The 24422-nt window shown below is 47.7% G+C and overlaps 1 protein-coding gene across 2 annotated transcripts in view; it reads left to right on the forward strand.

The window, feature by feature from the left end:
• Positions 1 to 386: 386 nt before the first annotated feature.
• TLL2 (tolloid like 2) overlaps positions 387 to 24422 on the forward strand; it is a 135094-nt gene continuing 111058 nt past the window's right edge. For both annotated transcript variants that reach the window (XM_036828878.1, XM_036828880.1), the window contains exon 1: positions 387 to 800. In XM_036828878.1, the coding sequence (XP_036684773.1) occupies positions 611 to 800 (190 nt within the window). In that variant the 5' untranslated portion in view covers positions 387 to 610. The remainder of the gene's footprint in view (positions 801 to 24422) is intronic.

Consider the following 24422-nt stretch of genomic DNA (forward strand, 5'->3'; position numbering starts at 1 on the left):
TAACCACTGCCTCCTGCCTTCACCCACGTGTGCATCGGGGAGTTGCAAAGTGAGTTTTCAGAATACAGCAAGGCGGGAAGTCCAGCCCTGATCTTAAGGAGCAGCGTTTTGGGGGGCCGGAGGCGCGGTGGCGCCCGGGGAAGGGCTCCCTCGGCTCTGGGGCAGCGCGGCTGGCCCAGGGTCCTTGCCTTCAGCCTGTTCACCTCGCTCCCCTTCCTCCGAAGTTGCGGAGGTGCCGGGAAGAGGAGGGGCCTCGCCTCGGGCGCCCGAGTGATTGGCTGCCCTGGGCCCCTGGCGAGGTCTGTGCGGTCCAGCCCGGGTGGAGAGGGGCGGAGCGGCCACTGCTCCAACCACCGCCGCCACCGCCACGGTCGCAGCCGCCGCAGCCTCGGCCGCCGGGCAAGTAGCTCCGAGCGGCTGCTGCTGCCTGGGCGCGCCGACGCGGACCGGGACGCCGCGCTCTGCTGGTTCCACGCCCGAGCCATGCCGGGCAGCCGCACGTAATCGCCGCTACCGGGTCGCCGCCGACCCGACCCTGTACACCGTCCCCCGCTAGGGCCCAGATTTCGGTGCTCCCAACTCCCTCGGTCTTAGCCGGCCCCTCGCAATCATGCCCCGGGTGACTGCGCTCGGGGCCCCTGTGCCACTGCTGCTGCCTCTCCTGCTACTGCTGTTGCCGCTGCCCCGCGACGCCTGGGGGCTCGGGGAGCGCTGGGACGCCACCTGGGACTACTCGGTGCTGGAAGGCGAGGAGAGCGCGGAGCAGCAGCTGGAGCATTACCATGACCCGTGCAAAGCCGGTAGGTGCCGCAGCCGCCGCCGCCTCCGGGGATGTCCGGCAGAAGTTTGTCTTTGAAATGCAAATGAGGTGGTGGGCAAGCCAGCTCAGCCGTCTGGGGGGCGGGTCTCCCCTCCCCTCCCCCCCCTCGAGATCCCTCGAGCTCCCCGGGAAAACAATGCCCCAGAGGGACTGCTTAAATAACACTCCGACTGGGACGTCCCGGCCCCTGGTTTGCGGCGCGCACAGGGTGGCGGCCGCGGGAGCGTTCCCAAAGCGAATGAGGGCGGGTGCCCGAGGCCAAGAGGGGGCCCAAGGACTGGGGCGGGCGCCGGAGTCGCCTGACAGCCAGGTGGTCAACACGGGCCACCGTCGGTCGCGCTGGGCTGGAGCAGAGGAGCGGGAGCCGGGCTGGGCGCGGCGTTCTCAGGCTCACACGATGTTGCTGGCTCCGATTTCATGGCATTTGTAAGTTTCACGCAAAGTTTCCCAAGATCTTGTGGTTACTCTTGGGAAGAGAGTATAAAAAGCGAAAAGCTTCACAGCAGGCAAAAAGAAAGAGGTAGCCGAGGGGGAATGTGTATGACTCAAGTTGCCGCAAACTTCCCTGTAGCCCCCTCAGTGTGGTCGCGCCTGGGGGTCTCCCTGGGCCGGCGGAGATGGAAGCCGTCAGGTGCTCTAATCCCGCCAGGAAGCCGCGCCCCGGCACGCGGGGGTCTTTCTGGCGCGGGGCACTGCAGCTCCCGCTTCCCACTAACCACCAACCGGCTTGTGTGTCCCAAGGGGAGCAGCTTCCGAGCCGGAATAGTTGAGGCGTCAGCCCCAGAAGGGCCCAAGCGCATGTTCCAAAGAAAGCCGATGGGTCTGGGACAGTTCCCAGCTGGGACAGAGGGATACTCACGCCCCCTAGAGCGGACGGTCTCAGAAGCCCGCCGAGCGGCTCCTGGTGTTTATCTCTAGGCAGGGTCCGGCCGCTTCACTCGGCGGCCCGCAGAGATGAGCGGACCAAGGGAAGCTCGCAGCCTCCATCTGCAGAAGGGCAGAGTGCTTTTCTTCCAGTTGATGAGGGAAGTGCCGTGCATGAGCCAGTGTGACCCCGTTCCCTCACTCCCTGGAAAACTCTAGTAGCCTCAGTTTCCTCATCTGAATTAGGGACAGTAATTGTAGGAGGACTCAGATAATCTATGGGGAAATTCTCTGCAAATGGAATAATTGTGATGACACTGTAATTATTTGTGTTGTTGCTGCAGCGAGTGTGGTCTAGGCTGGGGGTTGGACAGGTCAGAACTGGCTGAAGTCTGGGGGCGACCAGGTTACTGGGAGGCCAGAGGACCTAGGAGAGTGTGAGACTTGAGAATCTTGTGAAGGTTGAGGATCATACCAGGTCTGAGGGTCCTGGGCTCATGCTGCAGGAAGAGTCCTCCAGTATAGCCATCTATTATTGCTGTACCTTGTGGGGCTTCTGAGTTGGGAAGGAGGGCAGAGTTGATTCCTGGCTAATTTGAGAGAATATCAGCAGGTAGTATGCCCTGACTAAGGTATCTCAGTTCCTCATGGGCCCTCGGTCCTGACCAGGTTGAAGAGTCTCTGGAGCACTGAATGGTGCCCTTGCCTGAAATGAGGGGCACTGGGGCTGCAAAACTGGGATGGGGGCGAAGTGATCAACCATCACCTGCACCTGTCAGGTCCTGGACTTTACTGGATGTGAACTGGGGCCTCTGGGAGGCAGTGTGGGCAGCTGGGGCCTGGGCTGGGGCAGCAATCAGTGCGTTCGGGAATGTATCGAGCACCTCTGGGATGCTGGGTGCTGATCTAGGGCCTGCGAATCCCGGTGAAAGAGGCATAGGTCCGTCTGTGAGGGCTCTCCAGCTCCTGGTCTCAGCCTTGTGGAATAACACTAAAGCAGGTTTGCCTGTTGGGGCCTCATTTTTCTCCAATAATTTTGGAGAAAATGCTAGATAACCAGGGCATGCGTGTTCTGTGACTCTTCACAGACAGGACAGGATGGGCAGCAGGGCCGGAAAGTAGCTGTGTGGTTTCAGCCAGCTCCATTCATCCTCCGCAGCCATCCTCCATATTCCCAACCCCCTGACCTCTCCCTCATCCATGCTGATGCTAAGAGTGACCAGAAGAGGGCGATGGCAAGGGAGACCTAGGGGAAATGTCACATCAGTCTACTCATGCTTCTGGAAATTCCCTGAGCAAGGGAACCACCTTCTGGAAGGACAATAAGCAGTTCACCAAGGACTGGAGACTCAGTGTAAGAAAGTGCCTCTCGGCTTGCGGGGAGCACTGTCTTTCCTGGTTCCATATTCAAACCAAACCTTGAGGGGCGGCCTTTCCTCCTATCCCAGTCACATGCTAACTCTCTGACTCCTCTAGCCAGAAGTCCCCTGCCTAGGACCTGCCTCAGGGCTTTGAACCTAAAACACCTCCCACCTGCCCCTTCTTGAGCTGGGGCGGGGGCGGGGTGTGTCTCCATTCTGCTGTGGATGCAGAGTGCAGACGGAGAGTCTGGGGTCTGTTCCTGACCTCTCAGGAGCTGTGTACCCTGGCAAGCCCCTCCTCTCTGGCCCTTAATTCCTCATCCATAGAGTGAAACTGTTGGACTAGTTAGGGTGGCAAACTGACAGGTCCAGGGAGCTGGCTCCCTTAGTCCACATCTGCCATCTTGCCCTGCGCCCTCTTCACTCCTTGTGGGCACTTGAGTTTGTGCCCCTGGCCCCTTCCTTCTCAGTCATCTATGGTTCTATGACCTTTGCTTCCAGCTCAGGATCTCAGAGGCTGAGCAAACGGGTCAGTGTTCTGTCATTTACAGTTTTACCATTTACACATTTTACTATTTACTCTGTCATTTACAAACTGTGTGTGACCTTGGGCAAGTCACTGAATTTCTCCATGCCTTTGTTTCCTCATTTGTAAATGAGGATGATTCCCAACAGATTAATGTGCTTAGGACAGTACCTGACATATAGTTAAGTACTTTATAAACAGATTTCCTAGAAACTTGTGAAAGAACATCTTCATGCTGACCTTTGAAGTAAGTTTTAAGGTGTAAAATTTAAATTTACTAGCAAACAATCAATTTGATGCTGTAAAAAGGGACGCTTTTAAAATCAGATGATTGTGGAGTGGGAGTGGGCCTGGGAAGCCCTCCTGGCCTGGGGCTGGTAAAATGCGTGGGACTTCCTGGGTGTGGTCTCTGTCAGGCGTCCTGGGCTCTGCTGTTTGTTTTTCATCTGATACTGTAAGTGAGGTCAAGAGTTCAACTGACAGTAAATTACAAGACATCCTTCCAACCACCACGGCCCTGAGAACAACTTTTGCAAAGCTTCTGAGGGCTTCTCCTGGTTGCTTGCACTCACCCATAATTCTTTAGCTGTATTCAGAGCCAGAGGCCAGGATTCTTGTCCTGACCCTGCCTCTTACTCTTCATATGGTCTTGAGCAGGTCCTCCACGTCTCCATGCCTCAGTCTCCTCATCTGCAAAATGGGGGTGGGAACAAAACTGCTTGCCTTTTAGGATAGACATAAGGCTAGTTGTAGCTGTACTCCTGAGAGAGCAGAGTCTTAGACAGGACTTGTGTGTAGATAAATCATTTAGGAGGTGACCCCAAGGAACAGGGTGAGGGAGCAGGGCGAGTATGACAGGGAAAGAGGAAATCCAATGAAGGGAGTGGAATTGCGGTAGCTGCTTTAGTTGATGGGGCCATGTCCCCACCCAGCCCTTCCATAAGGCCTCCCATAATTATCTGCCCAGGGAATAGGAGGCTGGAGCATTTATCCAAAGGCTGCTGTCCTTCATTGTTTGCTCCCTTTTCCAGTTTCTATTCCTGTGCAAAAAACTACCCAAACTCTGTGGTATAGAACAACAGCCATTTTACTATGTTGGTGGGTCTGTAGATCAGGAGTTTGGAAAAGGCACAGCAGAAGTGGTCGACCTCTGCTCCCCAGTGTCTGAGCCTCTGCTGTGAAGACTTGCAGGCTGGAGGTGACTTGACAGTTGGGGGCTGGAATCATCTGGAGGCTCTCTTGTTCTCTCACATCTGGCAGTTGAGGCTGGCTGTTGCCTGGGGCCTCAGTTGGACTGTTGGCCAGAACCTACAGGTAGCCTCTCTGTGTGCTCTCCATGCGGGCTGATTAGGCTTCCTCACAGCATGGCAGCTAGATTCTAAGTGTACACATCCCAAGGGAACCAGATGGCAGCTGTATTGCCTTTTATGACCTTGCCTCAGAAGCTACGTGTCATCACTTCCACCATGGTCACAAGCTCTCCCAGATTCAGGGGAGGGAACATAGCCCATCTCTCCACGAGAGGCATGTCAAAGTCACATTGTTAAAAGAGCATGTGGAATGGGGGCTGTTGTTGCAGCCAGTTTGGGAGAATATGACCATTCCTTGAGGCATGAACTTCCCTGCACCTACGTGGGCGGGCTCCTTGAGCTCTACGGATTCCGAAAAAATTCTCAAGCAGAAAAGTGGGGAGCCATGCAGTGGATGCATGGAACTGCCCAGAGTTGAGCTGAGGGTATGGGTCTCAGGTCACCAACATTGTCTACCTGAGGCTCAAACGATATGCAAATAACCTTGTAAACTGTAAAGTGCTCTGTAGCCTTTTGGGTTTATTAAACCCAAGGGAACTGGCTGACAGCAGCTTTACTTTTCAGCTGGTGGCTTGATAAATGCCAGGGTCTTCACATATGATAAACATATATATTCCTTCATCAATAAATACAGTCGGCAGTCCCTGACGGCTAATGGCTCAGGAGTCAGGGTGAGGGTGCTGGCCTGGGAACTAGCTCTTTCCTCACGAGCAAGTCTGTGGTCCTTCCTCTCACTTTTAGACCTGACTTCTGCCTGGAATTTGGGGCCCCCCTGCATCTTGTCATTCTCTCCCAGAGACAGTGACCTTACCAATCAGCTCCTTATTTGGGGGGTCACCGGAGCCCTCTAGGACAGCACTCTCTGGGCAGCTCCTGCCAGCAGCCCTCACGTTACTGATACGAGGCTGGAATGTCAAACTGTGTGAGGTCAGGGATTGTTGTCTGCTTTGGTCACTGCTGTAAGCCCAGTGCCCAGCGACACGTCGTAGGTACTCGTCAATATTTGCTGAATGAGGGAATGATGATTCTGGCCCTGTGTGGGTTGGGTTCATGGCTGAAGGAACCTCCAAGCTCACTGTCAGCCTGGAAGGGAATCAGAGCCATCCCAGTGGGCAGCAGCCCTCTTGAGAGTGCTGCAGGTGGAGCTGGGGGATGTGGTCCTGGGCAGCGCTCCCCCAGAGTTTCCATCCTTCATGGCAGGGGCAGGTACCCTGGATTCTTCTGTACAGATGTGAGGCTTCCATGGTACCTCCTGGAAGGCTGTCTCCCTGGCACAGCCTGTCCCCAGAGCGGGAGGTGCCATCTCCCTGGCACCTTGTCTCTCCCCAGGGGCCACACCCAGGTGAGGGCGGCTGGCAGTTTTACAACTTTATTTTTATCCCTACTTGTCATGGTGTCCTTGCTGATTCGAGCAGGTGCTGATTTGATGGAGTTAAAATATTTCAGGGCTGTATGGAAATGAAATGTTTATCTTTCCCACTTCTCCAGGCAGGAGGTGCATCTAGTCCACCTCTGTCTCCAATTTTTCACCCGTGAAGTGCCCGGGGGCAGGGCATGAGGTGGTTAAGAGCTCGGGCTTTGACACTTGACAGACCTGGATCCAAAATCTGCTGCCCATGCAAGGCTTTGTGACCTTGAGAAAGTTACTTAACCTCTCTGAGCCTCAGTTTCCTCCCTTGAGAAGGACTAATATTCACTTCTCAGGGTCATGGCAAGGGTCAAATGATAGAAAGTTTGTCGCGTGCTCAGCACATTTTCTGGACGAGGCAAGAGTTCAGTGATGGATATGTACATTACTAGAGCACAGAGCAGCTGCTCACAAGTACTTCTTGAACTCTTGTTGAAATGCTCTAGAGGAGTTTGAATTTTTGTGATAAGTGAACAAGTGATTTCATGTAGTGTATTTAGTTAGGGATTCTTAAATTCAGACCTGATAATTATTGGTAAACAGAGTCTCAAAAGTAAGTGAAGGGTGAATTTTTTTGGTATGTGAGTTATAGCCCAATAAAGATTAGAAAGAGAAAGTCAGTGATGATGAGGAGGGGCCAAGGCAGAGGCTGGGGGAGGAAACGCACCGTCTTGGTTCCTGCGGAGCTGTCGGCGGAGAGACACAGGCTGCCCACACTGAGGGTTCGGCTAACCGAGTAGGCAGAGGACGTGTGGCCATCAGGTGCCCAACAGAGCCCAGAGGTCCCAGCCAGGACCGTGACTCATGCTGGGGGGCGCAGGTGGTGCAGCATCTGGGGGAGGGGAGGTCAGAAGGGGAACGCGTCAGCCCCTTTTGTGCAAGGATGTTCCAAAAGCTGAATGATAGTAAGAACACCAGCCTGTTGACCTTCACCCCAGCCCCCGGAGTAGGCAAGCAGCTGGGATGGTTCCCATTTTGCATCTGGAGACACACCCTCAGGCCTAGACCCTCTGCCCGACATTGGTCCTCTTTTGACTTCTGACGCTATCTCTGTAGGCAGAGCTCTACACTGGAGACAGAAAAGTCTCCAAGTGGGTCCGCAACTCTGATGTCAGTAGAACCCGTTTTTCCATCTTTCTCCTGCCCAGCCATGCAGCGGTCAGTATCTTGCACCCTCTCCTGGGGGTGGTGTGTGTGTGGGGGGGAAGTACCCTTTACTCCTCCATCCAGCCCAGTGAGAGGAGAGGAGGAGCCATTACGACAGCCCCTAGTCTGCAGGGTGCCTGCCAGGCTGTGGGTGCAGAGGAGCTAAGTGCCAATCAGACCTCAGCCCTGCCCCCAGGAGCTCCTGGGCATGGCCTCCTCAGCGGGAAGATGCTCCTGATGGAAGCCGAGTGCAGACAGGCCAGTAGCAGCTCCCGTCAGCTCTGGACCTTCCCCCCACTGCTGCTTCTCCCGCCACTCTCAGGGCTCTCCCCGGCCCGGGGCCATGGTTGTTTGAACGCCTAGCTCATCGCTGGCCTGTTGGTTCGGTACCCAAACTTTGGAGTCAGACTGACTTGGATTTTCTTTCTCATCTCTATCACTTACTGGCCGTGAGACCTTGAGCGAGTCCCGCAGCCTTTAAAGTCTCAGTTTCCTCATGTACATCCTGCAGTTAAGAGATACTCCTAGTTCACAGGCCGTTGTTGAATGAAAGGCACTTGATACTGTGCTGAGCAAATAGACGCACTCAATAAATGCGAAATAGTGCTGTCGTTTTGTGGCCTCCGAAGAACCTGTGGTGCGCATTAAATTGAATTACACGAACAGCATCACTTTCTGTTCCTATGCGAGCGCTGAGGAGTGAACTGACTCTGGAGGCGCATTGCTGGGCTTCAGATCCTAGCTCTCCCACTGAATGGCTGTGAGGCCCTGAGCCAGCTGCTTAAGCTTTCTGGATCTCAGTGTTCTCACCCATAAAATGTGGATACTAGTGTCTACCACAGAGGGTGATTATAAAGGTTGGATGAGTTAACATAGACCAAGCACTTAGTGCCTGGAACACGGTAAACATTCAGTAAATATTGTTGTTTTTATTATTATCATCCCACAGAAATCCAACAAGGTTTCCAAGAGCAGGAAACCAAGTATCTGAACAACTGGAGCAGATGATGATTTCAGAGTTTTATGTTTCCTAGCGATGCTGATGGCAGTAGTTCCTCTATATCCAGAGACCTTGCTCTAAAAACAAATCTGCCGTGGCACTCACTGGCTTCTTTGGTGTTAGGCTGGGGGTTCCACGTACTGCAAGCCAACCAGATGTCCAGGCCCCACCCGAGAAGCCAGCCCCTGACTGGAGATGTGTGAATGGTGTTGAGTCTGAGCCTCCGTTCAGCCAGTGGTTCCTCCCAGCCACTCCTCTTTCCAGCAGCATTCCTCCAGGGTCCAAATAGCCGAGCTACAAGCAGGATTTGGGCCCACGTCGCACTTGATGGCAATGCACATCCTTCTACGATAGGTAGTCAAGCAATCTGAATAGAAGCTGTAACTTCACTGGTCCCCAAACCTTTGCCTTCTTACCCCTCACCATGTTTTTCATGAGGAAGAACAATGATATTAACCTCTCACAGTGGTTACAGCATTGCCTTAGCATTGTTTATAAAGCTCCTTTCCTTCTGTTCTCTCCGTTGGTCTCTCAGATAGCCAGGAGATGATCCGGGCACTCACGGAAGATGCTCTGAGATCTTATGATCTTGTGGGCATTGCAGGATGAGGTCTGGGTGCTTGTCCAGGGGAGAGGCTGGGCTAGGGCCCGCACGGGATACTGAACTTGTGAACAGTGGGACAAACACCTCAAACCCCTGTTCTCCCCTTGAAGCACACCGCCTCTCCAACCCGGGAACGGCTTCTCCTCTCCTGGATCCCTGACCCCCCGGTCAACAAGCATCTCCCTGCTGCTCCGTCTGAAGGTCATATTTGTACACTTGTTCCACAGAGCACCATAGCCCACCACCTTCTCCCCACTTTTTTCTCCGTCCTTGGCTAGGAACCCAACAAGGATGAGACAATTCTGGCCTTCAGAGTACTCTTAGTCCCAAAGCATAGGGAAGAATAAATGAATCATACAAGGTGTTGAAATGCAACTTTCTTCCTCTCTGTTCCCCCATCCCTTTCCCACACGGCCCGGGGCAGTGCCTGGGTGTCAGGTCAGTTGAGGACGATGGCTCCAGCCACTCTCCCCAGCCCAGAGGGAGAGGGCCTAGATGGCCCATGTTTCCTAAGGAAGCCTTGGGTGAGTGGCAGCCTGGGTAACAGAGCAGAGCAGTGAAACATCCTGTTTAAGAGACTACTTTTGGCATCAGGCAGCCTGTGGCTTGAAGCCTGCCTCTGTCCTCACTGCCTGTGTGGTTTTGACTAAGTTTCTTAACCTCTCTGAGCCTCAGTTTCTTCATTTAGAAAATGGGAATGATATGAAAACCCATGAACTAGGTTTGTTTGCAGATTGAACGAGGCAGTGAACAAGAAGTGTTTAGCAAGCGGTCACTAATTTTTAGCTATTCTCCTTGCTATTATGATTATGCCTGTTATTGTTCCCCATTTAAGAATTTCCCTATAAGTGACAATTTCTCAGTGGCCTGTGTCGGCTTATCTCTCCCTCTGCAGAGAGTTCTCTTGGGATCCAGAGCGTGCAGCAAGTGATAATTTATTGCTCCACAGCTCGCTTGCTCTCATCCATGAAGCAGGGAGCGGGTAACAGATAAACCAAATGCATAGAAGCAGCTTTCTCAGGGTGTCCTCTTAGCCCGCTCATAATACGGTTCTGCCCGGATGCAAACATAGCGACAGGAACCGAACTTTCCTGCTGATTGGTTACAGACCTATCTGTGATCACACCACCCTCTAACCACTTCTGTCAATTACCAATAAATATTCTCAAGCTCGCCTGCATGAGCACTTGAGTGTTGATGTTCAGCCCCGACTCTTCACCCGCTCCACCAGCTGGGCCACTTATCTCCCCGCTCATCCTGCAATTTGCACCGAGCCTCCTCCCCTTCCTCCCACCGGGGTTACTGGCCTTGAGTTGATGTGAGTCCTGCGTGAGCCAGTTTCCCACAGGAGCAGGCCACCTTCCGCCCTAACTCTTTTTCCCATCCCTGGGTCAGTTCTCCTTCCCGCTGAGCCGGCACTGGTTCGCCATCCTCTCCCCCTGGGCTCAGAGTCGGCCGTGGTTCGCTAAGGTCTGGGCCTCATGGTGGCATGTGCCAGGTGGCACCTGGTCGTGATGCCAGGTGCTTCAACCAGAAACCCGGTGCCATCCTGGATACAGGTCTCTCCCTCCCCTTCTCATGCAGTCCAACCCAAGTCCTGCCAATTCTGTTTCCAAATTTAGGCCCATCCACTCCTCTCCATCTTTACTGCCACTGTTTGGTCTAAATCCCACCGGATCCCATGTAGGCTACTGCGATGGTACCTGAACCCGTCTCCCTTCTGCCCCCTTGCCTCCCAAAATCTGTTTTCCATGTTGCAGGCAGAATGATCTTTTTGAAATGCACGTTTGATCATGTTTGCAAAATTAGACCCACTTAGGACCGTCAGTTTACATATCCTTTCCCCCCCAGGCCTTCTCAGGCCTGATCTCAATCAGGTCCCTTCTTTTAAATCTCTCATCACCTTTGTTTCCCTGCACGTTTTACAGTCCGTAACTGGGTATTGGAGTGACTATTTATTTGCTCAATGTCTGTCTCCATATCAGACAATTAACTTCAAGGGGTAGAAATTAGACTCATTTGGTTTCCCAGTCACCAGCACAGTGCCTGGCACATGGTGGGTGCTCAACCAATATTTGCCAAATGAAAAACTGAGCAAATGAGATACTATAGGGATTTGGAAAAGGCATCAATCACTGTAAGACAGTCAAGGAAGGCTTCCTGGTAAGCCTGGTAAGCTAGTGAGGGGTGGTGCAAATTGTCATGTGTGTTTGCATAGGAGGGTGAGAAGACCATCCGCTAAAGAGGAAGTCGTTAAATAATATGGATCTGTGGATGTTTTAAAACTCAAGCAATCTGGTCTTTTTTTTTTTCATGAAGTTAAAAAAAATCACTGCTTTAGGAAAATTAAGTTTTTATCCATTAATTTCCAAATTACTATAGATGAAAAGATACAAATTAGACTAAACTGGAAGCTTTTTTGTTATTCTATACTTGCATAACCTTTCAAATATTAATTTCCTAGGATATGTGAGGTTTCCTCTTTGGTGTAATGGCCACTGACCTTCTTATGGGATGCAGGTGAAATCACTTGTCAATGCAAAATGTGTTAGAACTTGATGAAATAAAGCTTTGAGTTTGAGAAATAAAGATATATTTAAAAAGAAAAAAAACAAACAAACAACTCAGGTGAGCCCTGAGTTTGGCCTGGAAGGATGGAAAGGATTTGGAGAAACTGGGATGGAGGGGAAGGCATTTCAGGTAGAATAAACATCATGAGTCAAGGCAAGGCAGCAGGAATGCTTTGGATGTGTCTGGAGCTGTGGGAATACCTGGTTTACTTTGCAGAATAGTAGTGGCAAGATTGAAAGAAGCTTGGAACAGTGAGTGTCAAGCTGAGACATTTAAATCATGCCCCTTAAGAAAGGGGGAGCTATTGATGGTTTTTGAGCAGACGGCCGTTATGATGAAGACAAATGATGTTTAGGATCTGTAGAAGCGGGAAATAGGAGGACCACCAGGGGTTCTAGGCCTGGGAGCATGAAGTCCAGACTTGGGCCTCAGGAATGGAAAGGAAGGGAAAATGCAGGAGAGATCACGGCTTTGTGTGTGGGAGAGGTCCCAAGCTGAGCTCTGTCTCAAAGTCTAGTGAAACATAAATGAGTTCATCCAGAGATGCTCAGCAAGCATTGGGGTGCCCTTGAGATGGGCCGGAAAGGGAGATTATTTTTTTTTTAACATAAAACAGTTTTCTTAATTATACAGCTAATATACATCCACTGGAGAACATTTAGAAAATATAGAGAGCAAGCAAGAGTAAAAATTTCCGGCAATTCCATGGCCGAGGAGTAACCGTTGTTAACACTTTGTTGTATATTCTTCCAAAATTTTTTCGTGCATGGTTGTAATTTTTTAAAAGTGCTACACATATCGTTTTGAACCTGCTTGTATTTCACTTTCGCTTAGTACCATGAACCTCCTTCCACAATAATAAAGATGCTTATGTAATACAGGTACTTGTGTGGCATCAATTTAAGTTGTTCGGTATAGATGCACCATAATTTAATTTAATCAGTCCTCTACTGTTGGACATAAAGATTTTTTTCTCCAATCATTTCTTTTGCTATTATAAACAATCATGCTGGAGTCATCCTTATTGCTAGATTTTTGTGTATGTTTTAAATTATTTTTTTAGAAAAAATTCTACCCGTAGAATTGCTGGGTCAAAAGTATAGATGCTTTTAGGGCTTCTGATTCTTTTTTTCAAATTGCCCTTCAAATTTTTTTTTACTCCTTTGCACTCTCATTAAGATTAACATATTTGTATTCTAGTTTTTAAAATCTTTGTTGGTTTGATAAGAGAAAAATAATTTACAGTTTCTTCAATTTGCATTTATATTGTAATTGTATTTCTTTTTCAAATAATTTTGAACCTTAAAAAATATATTTTGGGGACTTCCCTGGCGGTCTAGTGGTTAAGACTTCACCTTCCAATGTAGGGGGTGTGGGTTCGATCCCTGGTCATGGGGCTAAGATCCCACATGCCTCGTGGCCAAAAAACCAAAACACAAAACAGAAGCAATATTGTAACAAATTCAATAAAGACTTTAAAAATGGCCACATTAAAAAAAATCTTTAAATATATTTTGACCATTTGTATTTATTTTGCTGTGTGAATTTCCTATTTATGGGCTTTTTTTTCTTCTTATTTATGGACTCTTTTTCTTTCTGCTTATGTTCATTTTTTAATTAGGTGGTCATTTTTTAAACATTTTGTAGGAACTGTTAGAGATTAGGACTTCAACCTTTTATCTGACACGTTTGTCACAAATAATTTTTGGAGAGAAGAGTTTTAAAAAGCAGAAAGCTTATCCTGTACCATATCATTCACTTGTTCCATGGAGATGATTGCATGGCTCTATCAGTTAAGATCAGGTTAAATTGCTAGTAATGAACCCATGGTAATTGGCTGTGGCCATCAGGGGCCAGTTGGGAGACTGAAACCACATCAGTAATTTCAGAAATAATTCAAAAATTTAATATAAAGGATTATTAACTAGCAAAAGGAGGTAGAGAGAACTTTAAAGAAAACAGGAATAGAAGATATAGGGAGCAGCTACTAGGGAAGGAATACATTTGGAAGAGGTCACCCCACACACACCCCTCCCCGGCTGTAACTTCATAGGAGAGGGTATGGCTGTGACCCACTGACAGTTGGAGAAGTTTGTTGAGATGCTACAGGAAGAGGCTGACAAGTGGGGAATTGCCCACTGGAGTTTGGGCAAAACTCTGAAAGTTGGGTGCCAATGGGTTTCCCAAACACTGCTGGTGGCCACTCTACAGGAGTAAGAAAGATGAGGCCCGGAAGCAGGAAGAGAATTCCCTTCCTCTTGCAGTCCCTCTAGTGCCCTCTACTGACAAAATCTAATGTGCCAGCTGACAAAGGAGAAATGTTTCCGGGGTCCAGCTTGTGTCACAAAGCATGACAAAGAAGGGTGGATTTAGAGCTGATAGGCAATATATTGATAGCTGGAACACTGGCCTAAACAAGCCAGAAGTTTCTTTCTTTCTCACATCAAAGTCTGGAGGTCCACAGTCTATGGCCAGTATGACAGTGCTGCTCCAGGAAGTCCTCTAGGGTCCAGTCTCCTTCCATCCTGCCCCTCCACTCTCCCTGGGCTGAGGCCCTTGTCCTCATGGTCCACGATGGTAGCCAGAGCTCAAACCATCACAAACACGGTCTGGACACGGAAGGCATGGAAAAGAAAAAGAACAAAGAATGTGAGAGCAGGTTCCCAGGAGATGCCATCTGCCATCTGCTTTCCTCTCACTGGCTGGAAGTTAGTCACATGACCATGGTCACATGACCATGTAGCTAGCTACATGGGATTCTGGGAAATATTTCTTCTGGAAGGTCTGGAACTGAACATCATAGTTTCTGTTGTTAGGGAAGAAGGGAGAAAAGGTATTGGTGGACAATAAGTCTGCCACAATAGACTACTTGCTGGAACTTCATGAAGAAAATTTAGTCAAAGTGATGATAGGCTCATGACCATTATTGAATGTTAACTAGATACACAAGGTAAGATTTTAGAGTAAAATCTTTTAGAATGTTAGAGCTGGAAGTTACCCTCGGAATTATTTATACCGTTTTTCATGTTTCCTATGAGAACCCTGAGGGCCTGAAAGGGCAGTAATGTGTCCAAGTTCACATGGATAGCTCCCGGCATGCCTGGAGGTGGACCCCGGGTCTCCTTTACTCTCCACCTAGTGTATCTTTCCACTCTCTGCACTACTTAGGGTCTCCATGGGCCTTTGTCTTCAGAATGAGTCCTGCTTAATTGCACTGGTAACTTGATGCTCCACAAAAGATCATTCCACAGTGGAGGTATTAGAGCTTATGAGATATACCTGGCCTTGGAATCAGGCACATAAGATGCAAAATTAGAGCCTGGGAAGCTTCTGGCTTTTAGGGCCTAAACTGCTCCCTTTTCTCCGTTACTGAGTGGAAGCCATGTGAGCTTAGGCTGTGGGAACATAGCAGGTGTGAGACAGCAGTAAGTCATATGCTGCTGGAATTAAGCAGTGAAAAGTGTTATCTTAGGCCAAAGTAGCCATTCAGTTTACCAGTCAGAATGCCATCTTCCCATTTAGCTATGGAAATAATGGGAGGATTTTCTTAGAACAGCAGTACAAGCCAGGTGCCAGCAGGAACCAGACTTTACCCCAGATGTTTCAAATGAAGAGACCTTCATGAAGGGACTAATTACAGAGACAGGGTTAGGATGCAAAGAAGGGTGTGAGACACCCAGAGACTAGCAAGTCTCCCCTGTGGCTGAAGAAATGGGAAGGGAGCCGTGTTACGGCTGGAGCTGGAGCTGTGCAGGAGGGGAGGTGGCTGAGTCACTTGAAGTATAGTTGATCTTCAATATTGTATTAGTTTCAGGTGTACAACATAATGATTCAGGGTTTTTTTGCAGGTTATATTCCAGTATAGGTAAGACAGTATATAAGACAATGGGTATAATTCCCTGTGCTATATAGTATATCCTTGTTGCCTATCTAATATATTTTATATATAGTAGTTTGGATACAGCACCAAAGCAGGGAGAAAGCAGGGAAGAAATGCCTGCAGCTCTCTGCTCTCTTCCCTCTGATCTGCCAGGGTCTCCTCCTGGTTGAATGCAAGCAGAAGTCAGAGAGCAGTGAGACGTGGAGGAAGCAGTCCACAGGATCCGCCTTCCTGGGCACAGAGCAGGGCAGAGAGTGTGGAAAGTAAGTATAAAAAGAATCACTTGAATCATAGCTCAGGCCTTGCTGCAGATATTCTTTCCCATGGGTAGAACTATTTTTAGTATTTTTACAATATACATTTGTAAATGCCCTATGTGTGGCAGCTCCAATGCCACTCCCTCCCCAGGCCAGTGTCAGACATGGCTAATTGAGCACAGCTCCTTTTCCTGAGGGTCCAAGAAGTCACCTCACAGCACTTAGAGAAAACATCACCAATTGAGTGGGATGGGCATGTGAGATGAAATACATTTGGAGCTGTAAAACTTAACTGGCCTTGCAAATATGGCCTACCTGCTCATGCTAGTCTGGTAGAGAATCTTTTTTTCTGGGGAATTAACTGAGCAGGTATTTCTTAAGCCAAGTGAGTCCTGCTTGGAAAGCCAAGCTGTAGCATTTTTTTTTAATTGAAATTTTTTTCAATTTTTCAATTTAATTTTTCAGTACTTCAATTAAATAAAATTTTAAGTGAAGTATAGTTGATTTACAATATTGTGTTATTTTCAGCACAGTGATTCAGGTTTTTTTGCAGATTATATTCATTATAAGTTATTATAAGATAATGGGTATAATTCCCTATGCTCTACAGTATATCCTTGTTGCCTATCTATTTTATATATAGTAGTTTGTATCTGTTAATCCCATACCCCTAATTTGTCCCTCCCCCTTCCTCTCCCCTTTGGTAACCACAAGTTTGTTTTCTATATCTGTAAGTCTGTTTGTGTTTTGTACATACATTCGTTTGTGCTATTTTTTAGATTTCACATATTAAGTGATATCATATAGTATTTGTCTTTCTCTGTCTGACTTATTTCACTAAGCATAATATTCTCTAGGTCTATCCACATTGCTGCTAATGACAGTGTTTCATTCTTTTTTATGGCTGAGTAATATTATATACATATATATATATGAATATCTTCTTAATCCAGTTATCTGTTGATAGGGACTTGGGTTGCTTCCATATCTTGGCTATTGTAAATAGTGCTGCTACAAACATTGTGGTGCATGTATCTTTTTGAATTAGTGTTTTCATTTCCACCAGAAATGGAATTGCTGGGTCATATGGTATCTCTAGTTTTGGTTTTTTAAGGAACCTCCATACTGTTTTCCATAGCGGCTGCACCAATTTACATTCCCACCAACAGTATACAAGGGTTCCCTTTTCTCCACGTCTTCTCAGACATTTGTTATTTGTAGACTTTTTGATGATAGCCATTCTGACCTGTGTGAGGTAATACCTCATTGTGATTTTGATGTGGATTTCTCTAATAATTAGCCATACTGAGCATCTTTTCAGGATTGACTTTTAACATGGAAAGTCCTATGGACTTTCAGGTCCTGCTACTTTCCTGGTGTGCACGCTCAGACCCCTGAGTTCAGACTTTAAGTGGCTTTGAATAGAAAACTCCTAGCTGGAACAAATGGCCGATGGGTTATGGACATTGCCCGCATGGTTTAGGGCATAGCTGGCAAGTAGGTCCCAATTCATCTGCCATTTCTATCCATTTGTGCTGGCCCTCTGTAGACTGTGTTGAGATGGATTTGGAGGCTGTGTCCAGGTTCGGTGGACAGGAAGGTGTGGTCAATGAAGGGTATTTGCTCTGGGACAGAGGGGCTAAGAGGGGTACATGTGTGTCTCATATTTGCCATCACTGGTTTCGAGTCAGCAGATGCGGCTTCTACATGTGATACTTTGAGCAAGGCAATTAACCTTCCTGGACCTTAGTTTCCTTACGTGGAAAGCAAGGACATGGCTTAGGTGACGTTTAAACTCTCTCCATCTTAGAAATGCCATGATTCAAGCTAGTTTGGGTTTTTTTTTTTGAGTCTTCAATGTAGAACTTGCAAAAAGTCTGTTTGATCCGATTAAACTATTTCCAGCTCCCCACCCCTCTCTGCCATATGCTTGAGTAACTAAGCCCTCCATGCCTGTGAAGGCCATTTCCCCAGGCTGGAACAGCTGGAGACCCTGGAGACGGAGGTCTCCCATACTAAACAGATTCTCCTCTTTAATCTCAACCAAAAGATCCAGGAAGCATGATTCACATCTCGCCCTGTTTCCTCTCCTCTGTCCTCCACAAGCCTGCACCTCTTGCCTCCTGCTCTGCAAACATGCCTGAATGCAGAGTCCTGAAATTTAGGTTCATGGTTTCAAAGTTCATGGTCCTGAGAATAAACAAAAAAACTATTGTGGTTGCATAGAGCTGTGGACCCCATTAACACCGCCCCATGAATATTTATAGCGTGGAACTACAAAAGAACATAGAGGCCATATTGTATTTCCTAGAACTTTCTTTCCATGGGGTCCTTTCTCTGTGGGTCACTTTAATGTAAGCTTTGCTTATTTAGTTGCACACTTTAAGCCGATTAACTTTTCACTAAAAAAAAACCTCCCTGTTTGTTTGTACATACACTCCCTTGACAAAGATTCACAGAAAACTGCTTTAAACCTGTTAAATCCCTCTGCTGGAAACTTGAAGTGAACTAAATGTGTCTCTGGGTAGGATTTCCCTGTAACTCTCCCTGCCTCTGGCCCCTCCCTGTTTCCTGAGAGAAATTCCAATGGTTCGAAGGCTCCAGATTTAGCTCCTCCGGTAAGGTAGTCTCAGCTTCTCTCCAGGTGACTGTCTTCTGGAACATTAGCAAGGTCCTTCCTGAGCAGCTTGTTACTGGGATGGACTAATGGCAATCCCTGGGTGGATGCCTTATGCTTCTCTAATAGAAATTGTAGAAACCAAACATTAGAGCTAGAGGGACCTCGAGACATCACCTCCATTGGTCTCCAAACTTCAGTGACCGTGAGTCACCTGTGGGGGTGGGCGGGATGTGAACTTAACATGCATATTCCTGGGCCCTGTCCCTGGAGAGTCTGATTCCGTAGATGTGGATGGGGCCTGGGATCTGTGTATCAACACTCCTTAGACACTTCTAACAAAGCGGTCTGTGGCCCCGCCTTGAGAATCCCTGAGCTGGTTCAGCTTTCTCAATGACACCAAAGGGAAAAGTGGTCCACCCAGTGTCACATGCAGCATCCAAGCGCCCTCTTCCCAGTGTAGGCCATGCCTGTGATTCCATCCTGCTTTAACTCTGGACTTTCGTGTCCCAAGATGCAGCTCTACCGTGGAACATTTGTGATTAGGCCCATAAGTGGGAAACTAATTGAAAAATAAACCTGCAAGGCCAGGCTGTAGTGTAGAAATGAAAATCAGGGACCGGCCTGGTTGGTGGAGGTGAGGCGAGATGAGGTCAGGTTAGTACCTGCTGGAGGTCACCCCTGCAGGATAAATCCAGGACTCTGTTGGTTTGGGAGTGAGCCCTGGGGTAGGGCAGGGCCTGTGGCTGGGATGGGCTGGAAGGCTGCAGGGGGTGAGGCGGGGAGTTATCCCCCAGCCGTGGCAGCCCTTCCTGGGCCTCCCGCTCTCTGGGTGCCAGGAAGTAGTCTTGGGGAGGGTGTGACTGGTAACAGAAGGTGACAGTAGAGTTGAAGGGGTCTCCCTCTGACTGGCTGGGCTTCTGCCTGGCTCACAGACCTCCCAGCTCTGCAGGCCCCAAGCCAGGGGCCACTTAGAATCCCCAGAATCCCTCCTCGAGACTCTGTGGATCTCAGGGGGCGTTGGGGGGAGGGTTGTGAAGGACCCTCTGGCCAACCCTTCCTGTCCTCTGTCCCCTCCAGTCACCCCCACTGGACTGTCTGGTCTTGGACAGGCCAGCAGTTCATCTGGGAACAGAGCTCTTACCGCTGACCATGAGATCAGGCCCCACCTTGAATCCCAGTTCTAGAAACGGGGTCCTCTGTGAGGCAGTGAATGGGCTCCAAGTTTAGAGCCAAGAGGTCTGCCCTCAAGCCCCGCCCCCTTCTCACAGTTGTAAGTTAACAGGCTGGTCGTGGACTTCCCTGAGCCTGGCTTTCCCCCATGAAATGGGGCTGACGCCTTTGCCTTGCCATCCCCTGGGACTTCGGTGAGGAGCACTCCTTCTCTCACTGGCTCACTTACGAAAACGGAACGTCCCAGAACTGAAGGTCCTTGCCAGGCCCTGAGCAGGGTGCTGGGGTGGGGTGGGGTGGGGAAGAATGTGTGTGTGGAGGGGATACAAACTGTGAAGTGCTGCACCCGAGTGAGGGACTCCTTGTGCCCAGCTCCATCTTGGGTGCTCTAATAACCCTGGAATTTCGTTCCCTGTGTCTGAGACTTCCTTTTGCTCCTGCCCAGCCTCTCGGTTCCTGCAGCCTCACCTCCTGCCTCACTATCGTTGACGGTCCACGTGACTGGGTCCCCACTTCAGCCAGGGCCCCTCACCAGGTCCCTTCTGCTCCTGCCTGACAGTGCCTCACTGTTTCTCCCCTCAGGGCCTTTGCACATGCTGTCTCTTTGACCAGCATGCCCTTTTTCTTGTTATCCACTTGCCAGACTTCTGCTCACATGTCACCTTCTTACTCAAGTGTCACCCCCTCTGCAAGGCCTTCCCTGATCCCACCCCCAAGGCTGAGTTAGTCCCTCTTCCTATCCACGCTTCCATCCCTGCCTGAGCAACAGGGGTTACTTCAAGGCAAAGACGCATGGCAGTTGGGAGTTAGAATTGAGAGGTGGCCTAGAGCAAGTTGCCTAATCTCTCTGAGCCTACTTTCCTCTTCGGAAAAAAAAGCATAATTATGCTTATTGCACAGAGTCGCTGTCTTGAGGGTTAGAAGAGTGTGGAGAGCCTAGCATGTGGCTGGTGCTCAAGAAGTATCAGTCCCTTCCTTTTCAGTGCCTTGGTCCTTAGAGAAGAATTAAAACACCAGATTTGGAAGAAACAGAGAGAGCTGTTTCAAGATAAAGGGGGATGTGTTGGTAGGGCGTGAGCTCCCTGTCAACGGAGGGGTGTGAGAAGAGGCCACTCATGCATCACATGGTGGGTTGGACCCAATGACCAGTAGGGCCCCTTCTAGTCCTAGGAAGATTGCTGAGCATTGCAGCAGTCTCTAAAAGGTGTTCCTTAGGACGGAAGATTCAGTGAAAAGAAATTCCAGGGCAACCACATTGGCAAATGCTGCATTCTCTTTCTCTTCGAGAGTTGTGATGTTTGTTAGGATTGTAAAGGCTCTGAGAAGTACTGCAGTAAAGAAAAGCAGTTCACTGCCGGGAGGCCCGGGTTTGATCCCTGGTCAGGGAACTAAGATCCCACAAGCTGTGCCAAGTGGCCCCAAAAAATGAACCTATCTATGAAACAGAAACAGAATCAGGGACATAGAGAATAGACTGCTGGTTGCCAAGGGGGAGGGGAGTGGGAGAGGGTTGGATTGGGAGTTTGGGATGAGCAGATGCAAACTGGTATATATAGAATGGATAAACAACAAGGTCCTACTGTATAGCACAGGGAACTATATTCAATATCCTGTCATAAACCATAATGGAAAAGAATATGAAAAAGAATGTATATATATGCATACTGAGTCACTTTGCTGTACAGCAGTAATTAACACAACATTGTAATTTAACTATACTTCAATAAAAATAAATTTTTAAAAAAAGCTTTATTGCTTTGCCAGGCAAAGGGGACCACAGGGGGCTAATGCCCTCAAGATTGTGTGTCCCATCCTGGAAGGGGTAGTGAGGAATCTTATAATGTTCAAGGAGCAGGTTGTGATCAGCTCGTGGGCATTCTTCTGATTGGTTGGTGGTGAGGTAATTAGGAGTCAGCATCATCAACCTCCTGCTTCCAACGGGTCTGGGGTCTGCGTGCTTGTGGACAGCGTACAGTTAACTTCTTCCACCTGGTGGGGGGTTTCAGTATCTGCAAAACAGCTCAAAGGACACAGCTCAGAATATTATCAGTAGTCCTTGAGGAAGAACTAAAGGTCCTTGACTTTGTTTAATGGCTAAAGTATTATTATTTTGTCTTACTTGACTGTTTTCCTTTCTTTCTGCGTTTTCTCACTTCTCTGATTAAATTTATTCTGTGACTAAAGTTTTTCTACAGACAAAAGGTGGATGGAGGACATGGGTGGAGGTCTGTTCTGGGAAGGCCTCATAGGGTCCTGCTCAGTTACAATAGCATTTCTTATTAACTTCTTAGAATGTGAAACTTTGGGAAAAGTTGGCTTGGTGGAGGAGGGCTGTGATTTGGGAATCAGGGAGGCCTTTTTTGACTTAGATCACCCATGAAACCTCATCCTGCCTACACAACCTTGGTCAATTCCTACCTCCTCTCTGGGCCTTCCTTTGAGGTTAATGTATAGAAGGCATTTATCCTGATCCCTGGGACAGGGTGCTGTTTGCTTTGCTTTGGGCAAGATGCTGTGCTGTGGAGACCCCGAGATGGGAGCTGCAGTGATGGGCCTTTCCCTGCAAGGATTAGGTCATCTTTTGCAGCCTCGAGAATCAGGCTTATGGAATCAGATGGGGAACATGACATAACTTTAGAAACTGAGAGACTTTACAGATATTTATTGTTATTACAGTAGTGTGCTAGAGCTGGCTGTTACCTGCTTGTGAGAGCCGAGTGTACACATATTCTCCATCTCCATGTTTTGTGATCTTGAAGTCAGCCTCGGTGGGAGTATTTACACCAGGGAAATGAGCCAACACTACAAATTAAGGCTGTCTCCTCACCCAGGCAATTGTTAAATATCAGTACATCTTTGATTATATATCATTCGAAAGTATTTCTTTAAAATGTCTCCTTTTATATTTTTAAATTTATTATATAATAGCTTTAAAATTTTATTTGACTAGTTTAAAGCTTTCTGGTTTTGATTTCTGAAAAGCAGTTTTCCTATTGTATCTCATAATCTATTCCTGAAATAGTCACTATCCAGAGCTTCATAACAAAACACTACCACCAGGTGACAACTCCCTGAATTGCAGGTTGGAGGTCCATTGGGGTCAGCCAAGACTGGAGCAGACGGCATTCCCATTGGTGTGCCTTTTAGATCTTTCCTATGGCCTATCCATCCAAGGTCTACATTTCTGTGAAGAATTACCCTGCTTGACCTCTTTGTGGCAGCCATGACAGGCATAGAGAGGTGCAGGGGAGCCTGGGACCGCGGGGGCATGGTTGCTGGAGGCAAAGCCCCTGGTGCCTTGAGTCAGTGCTTCTCAGACTTCTCTGTGCGCACGTCCTGCCTGGGGATCTTGTTAACATGCAGCTTCCAATTCAGCAGCTCTGGGGTGGGCCCTGGGAGTGGGTGTTTCTATCAAGCTTCAAGATGAGGTCAGTGCTGCCCGTCTAGAGATTACATACACTTTGAGTAGCCAAGGGTCAGTGGTGGTAGAAGAAGAAAGTTACCCGGGTGATAGGAGTCCTTCCTTCGAGAGTCTTCTTTTAGGAGGCTGACATGTTTTGCCTTTTGGTAACAATTCAGTAGCTCTGTGTTTTGAATGTATAGACTTGGCTCATTAGATCCTAAGTACTGTTCAACCAATACGTCGATTTAATTTTAATTTTTATTATTTATTTTTTTAGTTAGACTATGGTTTTTTTATTAATTAATTTTTATTGGAGTATAGCTGATTTACAATGTTGTGTTAGTTTCTACTATACAGCAAAGTGAATCAGTTATACATATCCACATATCCACTCTTTTTTTTTTCCCCCCTGGGAAAATAGTATACCTTTATTTGGGACAATGATTGAAAAATAACTCAGTTTTTGCCCTCACCCTATGATTTGATGCAGAAACTCTGCTCCCTCTTTTAAAGAGCTCACCTGATTAGGTCAGGCCCAACTAGGGAAGTCTTCCTTTAACTTTTTTTTATTTGTTAAATTAAAAAAAATTTTATTGGAGTATGGTTAATTTACAATATTGTGTTAGTTTCTGCTGTACGGCAAAGTGAATCAGTTATACATATCCACATATCCACTCTTTTTTAGATTCTTTTCCCATATAGGCCATTACAGAGTACTGAGTAGAGTTCCCTGTACTATACAGTAGGTCCTTATTAGTTATCTATTTATATATAGTAGTGTGTATATGTCAATCCCAATCTCCCAGTTTATCCCTCCCCTCCTTACCCCCTGGTAGCCATAACGATTTAATTTTTAAATCTTTTATTTATTTGTGATTTATTTTGGTGTATAGTGTGAGGTTCAAAGCCAACTTGATTTTTCCTCAAAGAATTAACCCATTGTCTCAACGTAATTCATTGATTAGTCCCCCTCTTTCCACAAATTTGTGAGACCTCTTTTGTCATATATGAATTTTCTTATATAGACTACGGATTGCTTCCAGACTATCCCACGTTGCAGGGTTGTTGAAGCTTTATAACATATTTTGATGTCAAACGAGACCAGCCTTCCTTTGGTACTCTTTTTCTTGACTGTTATCACCTAATTATACAGATGAAGTTTAATATCATTTTGTCAATAATAAAAAAATTATTGAGGTTTTGATTAAAATGTATTAAACCTATACATTAATTTGGAAAGAACATTTCAGAGAAAGACAGAGTGTGTCTTTCCTTTCCTGTCACTTTTTATAGCTTTTAGTAGAATTTTACAATGTCAACATAGTACTACTTTTTGTGTCAAGGTTTTTCCCAGATATTTGATGCTTTTTGCTGCTATTTTAAACAGAATTTATTATTTTATTTTATATTATATTATTTATATTACATTGCTGTACATTATATAAAATTTTACTTTATATTATTTACATTATATACTTATAG

This window comes from Balaenoptera musculus, chromosome 16 (assembly GCF_009873245.2).
Source record: "Balaenoptera musculus isolate JJ_BM4_2016_0621 chromosome 16, mBalMus1.pri.v3, whole genome shotgun sequence".
NCBI lineage: Eukaryota > Metazoa > Chordata > Mammalia > Artiodactyla > Balaenopteridae > Balaenoptera > Balaenoptera musculus.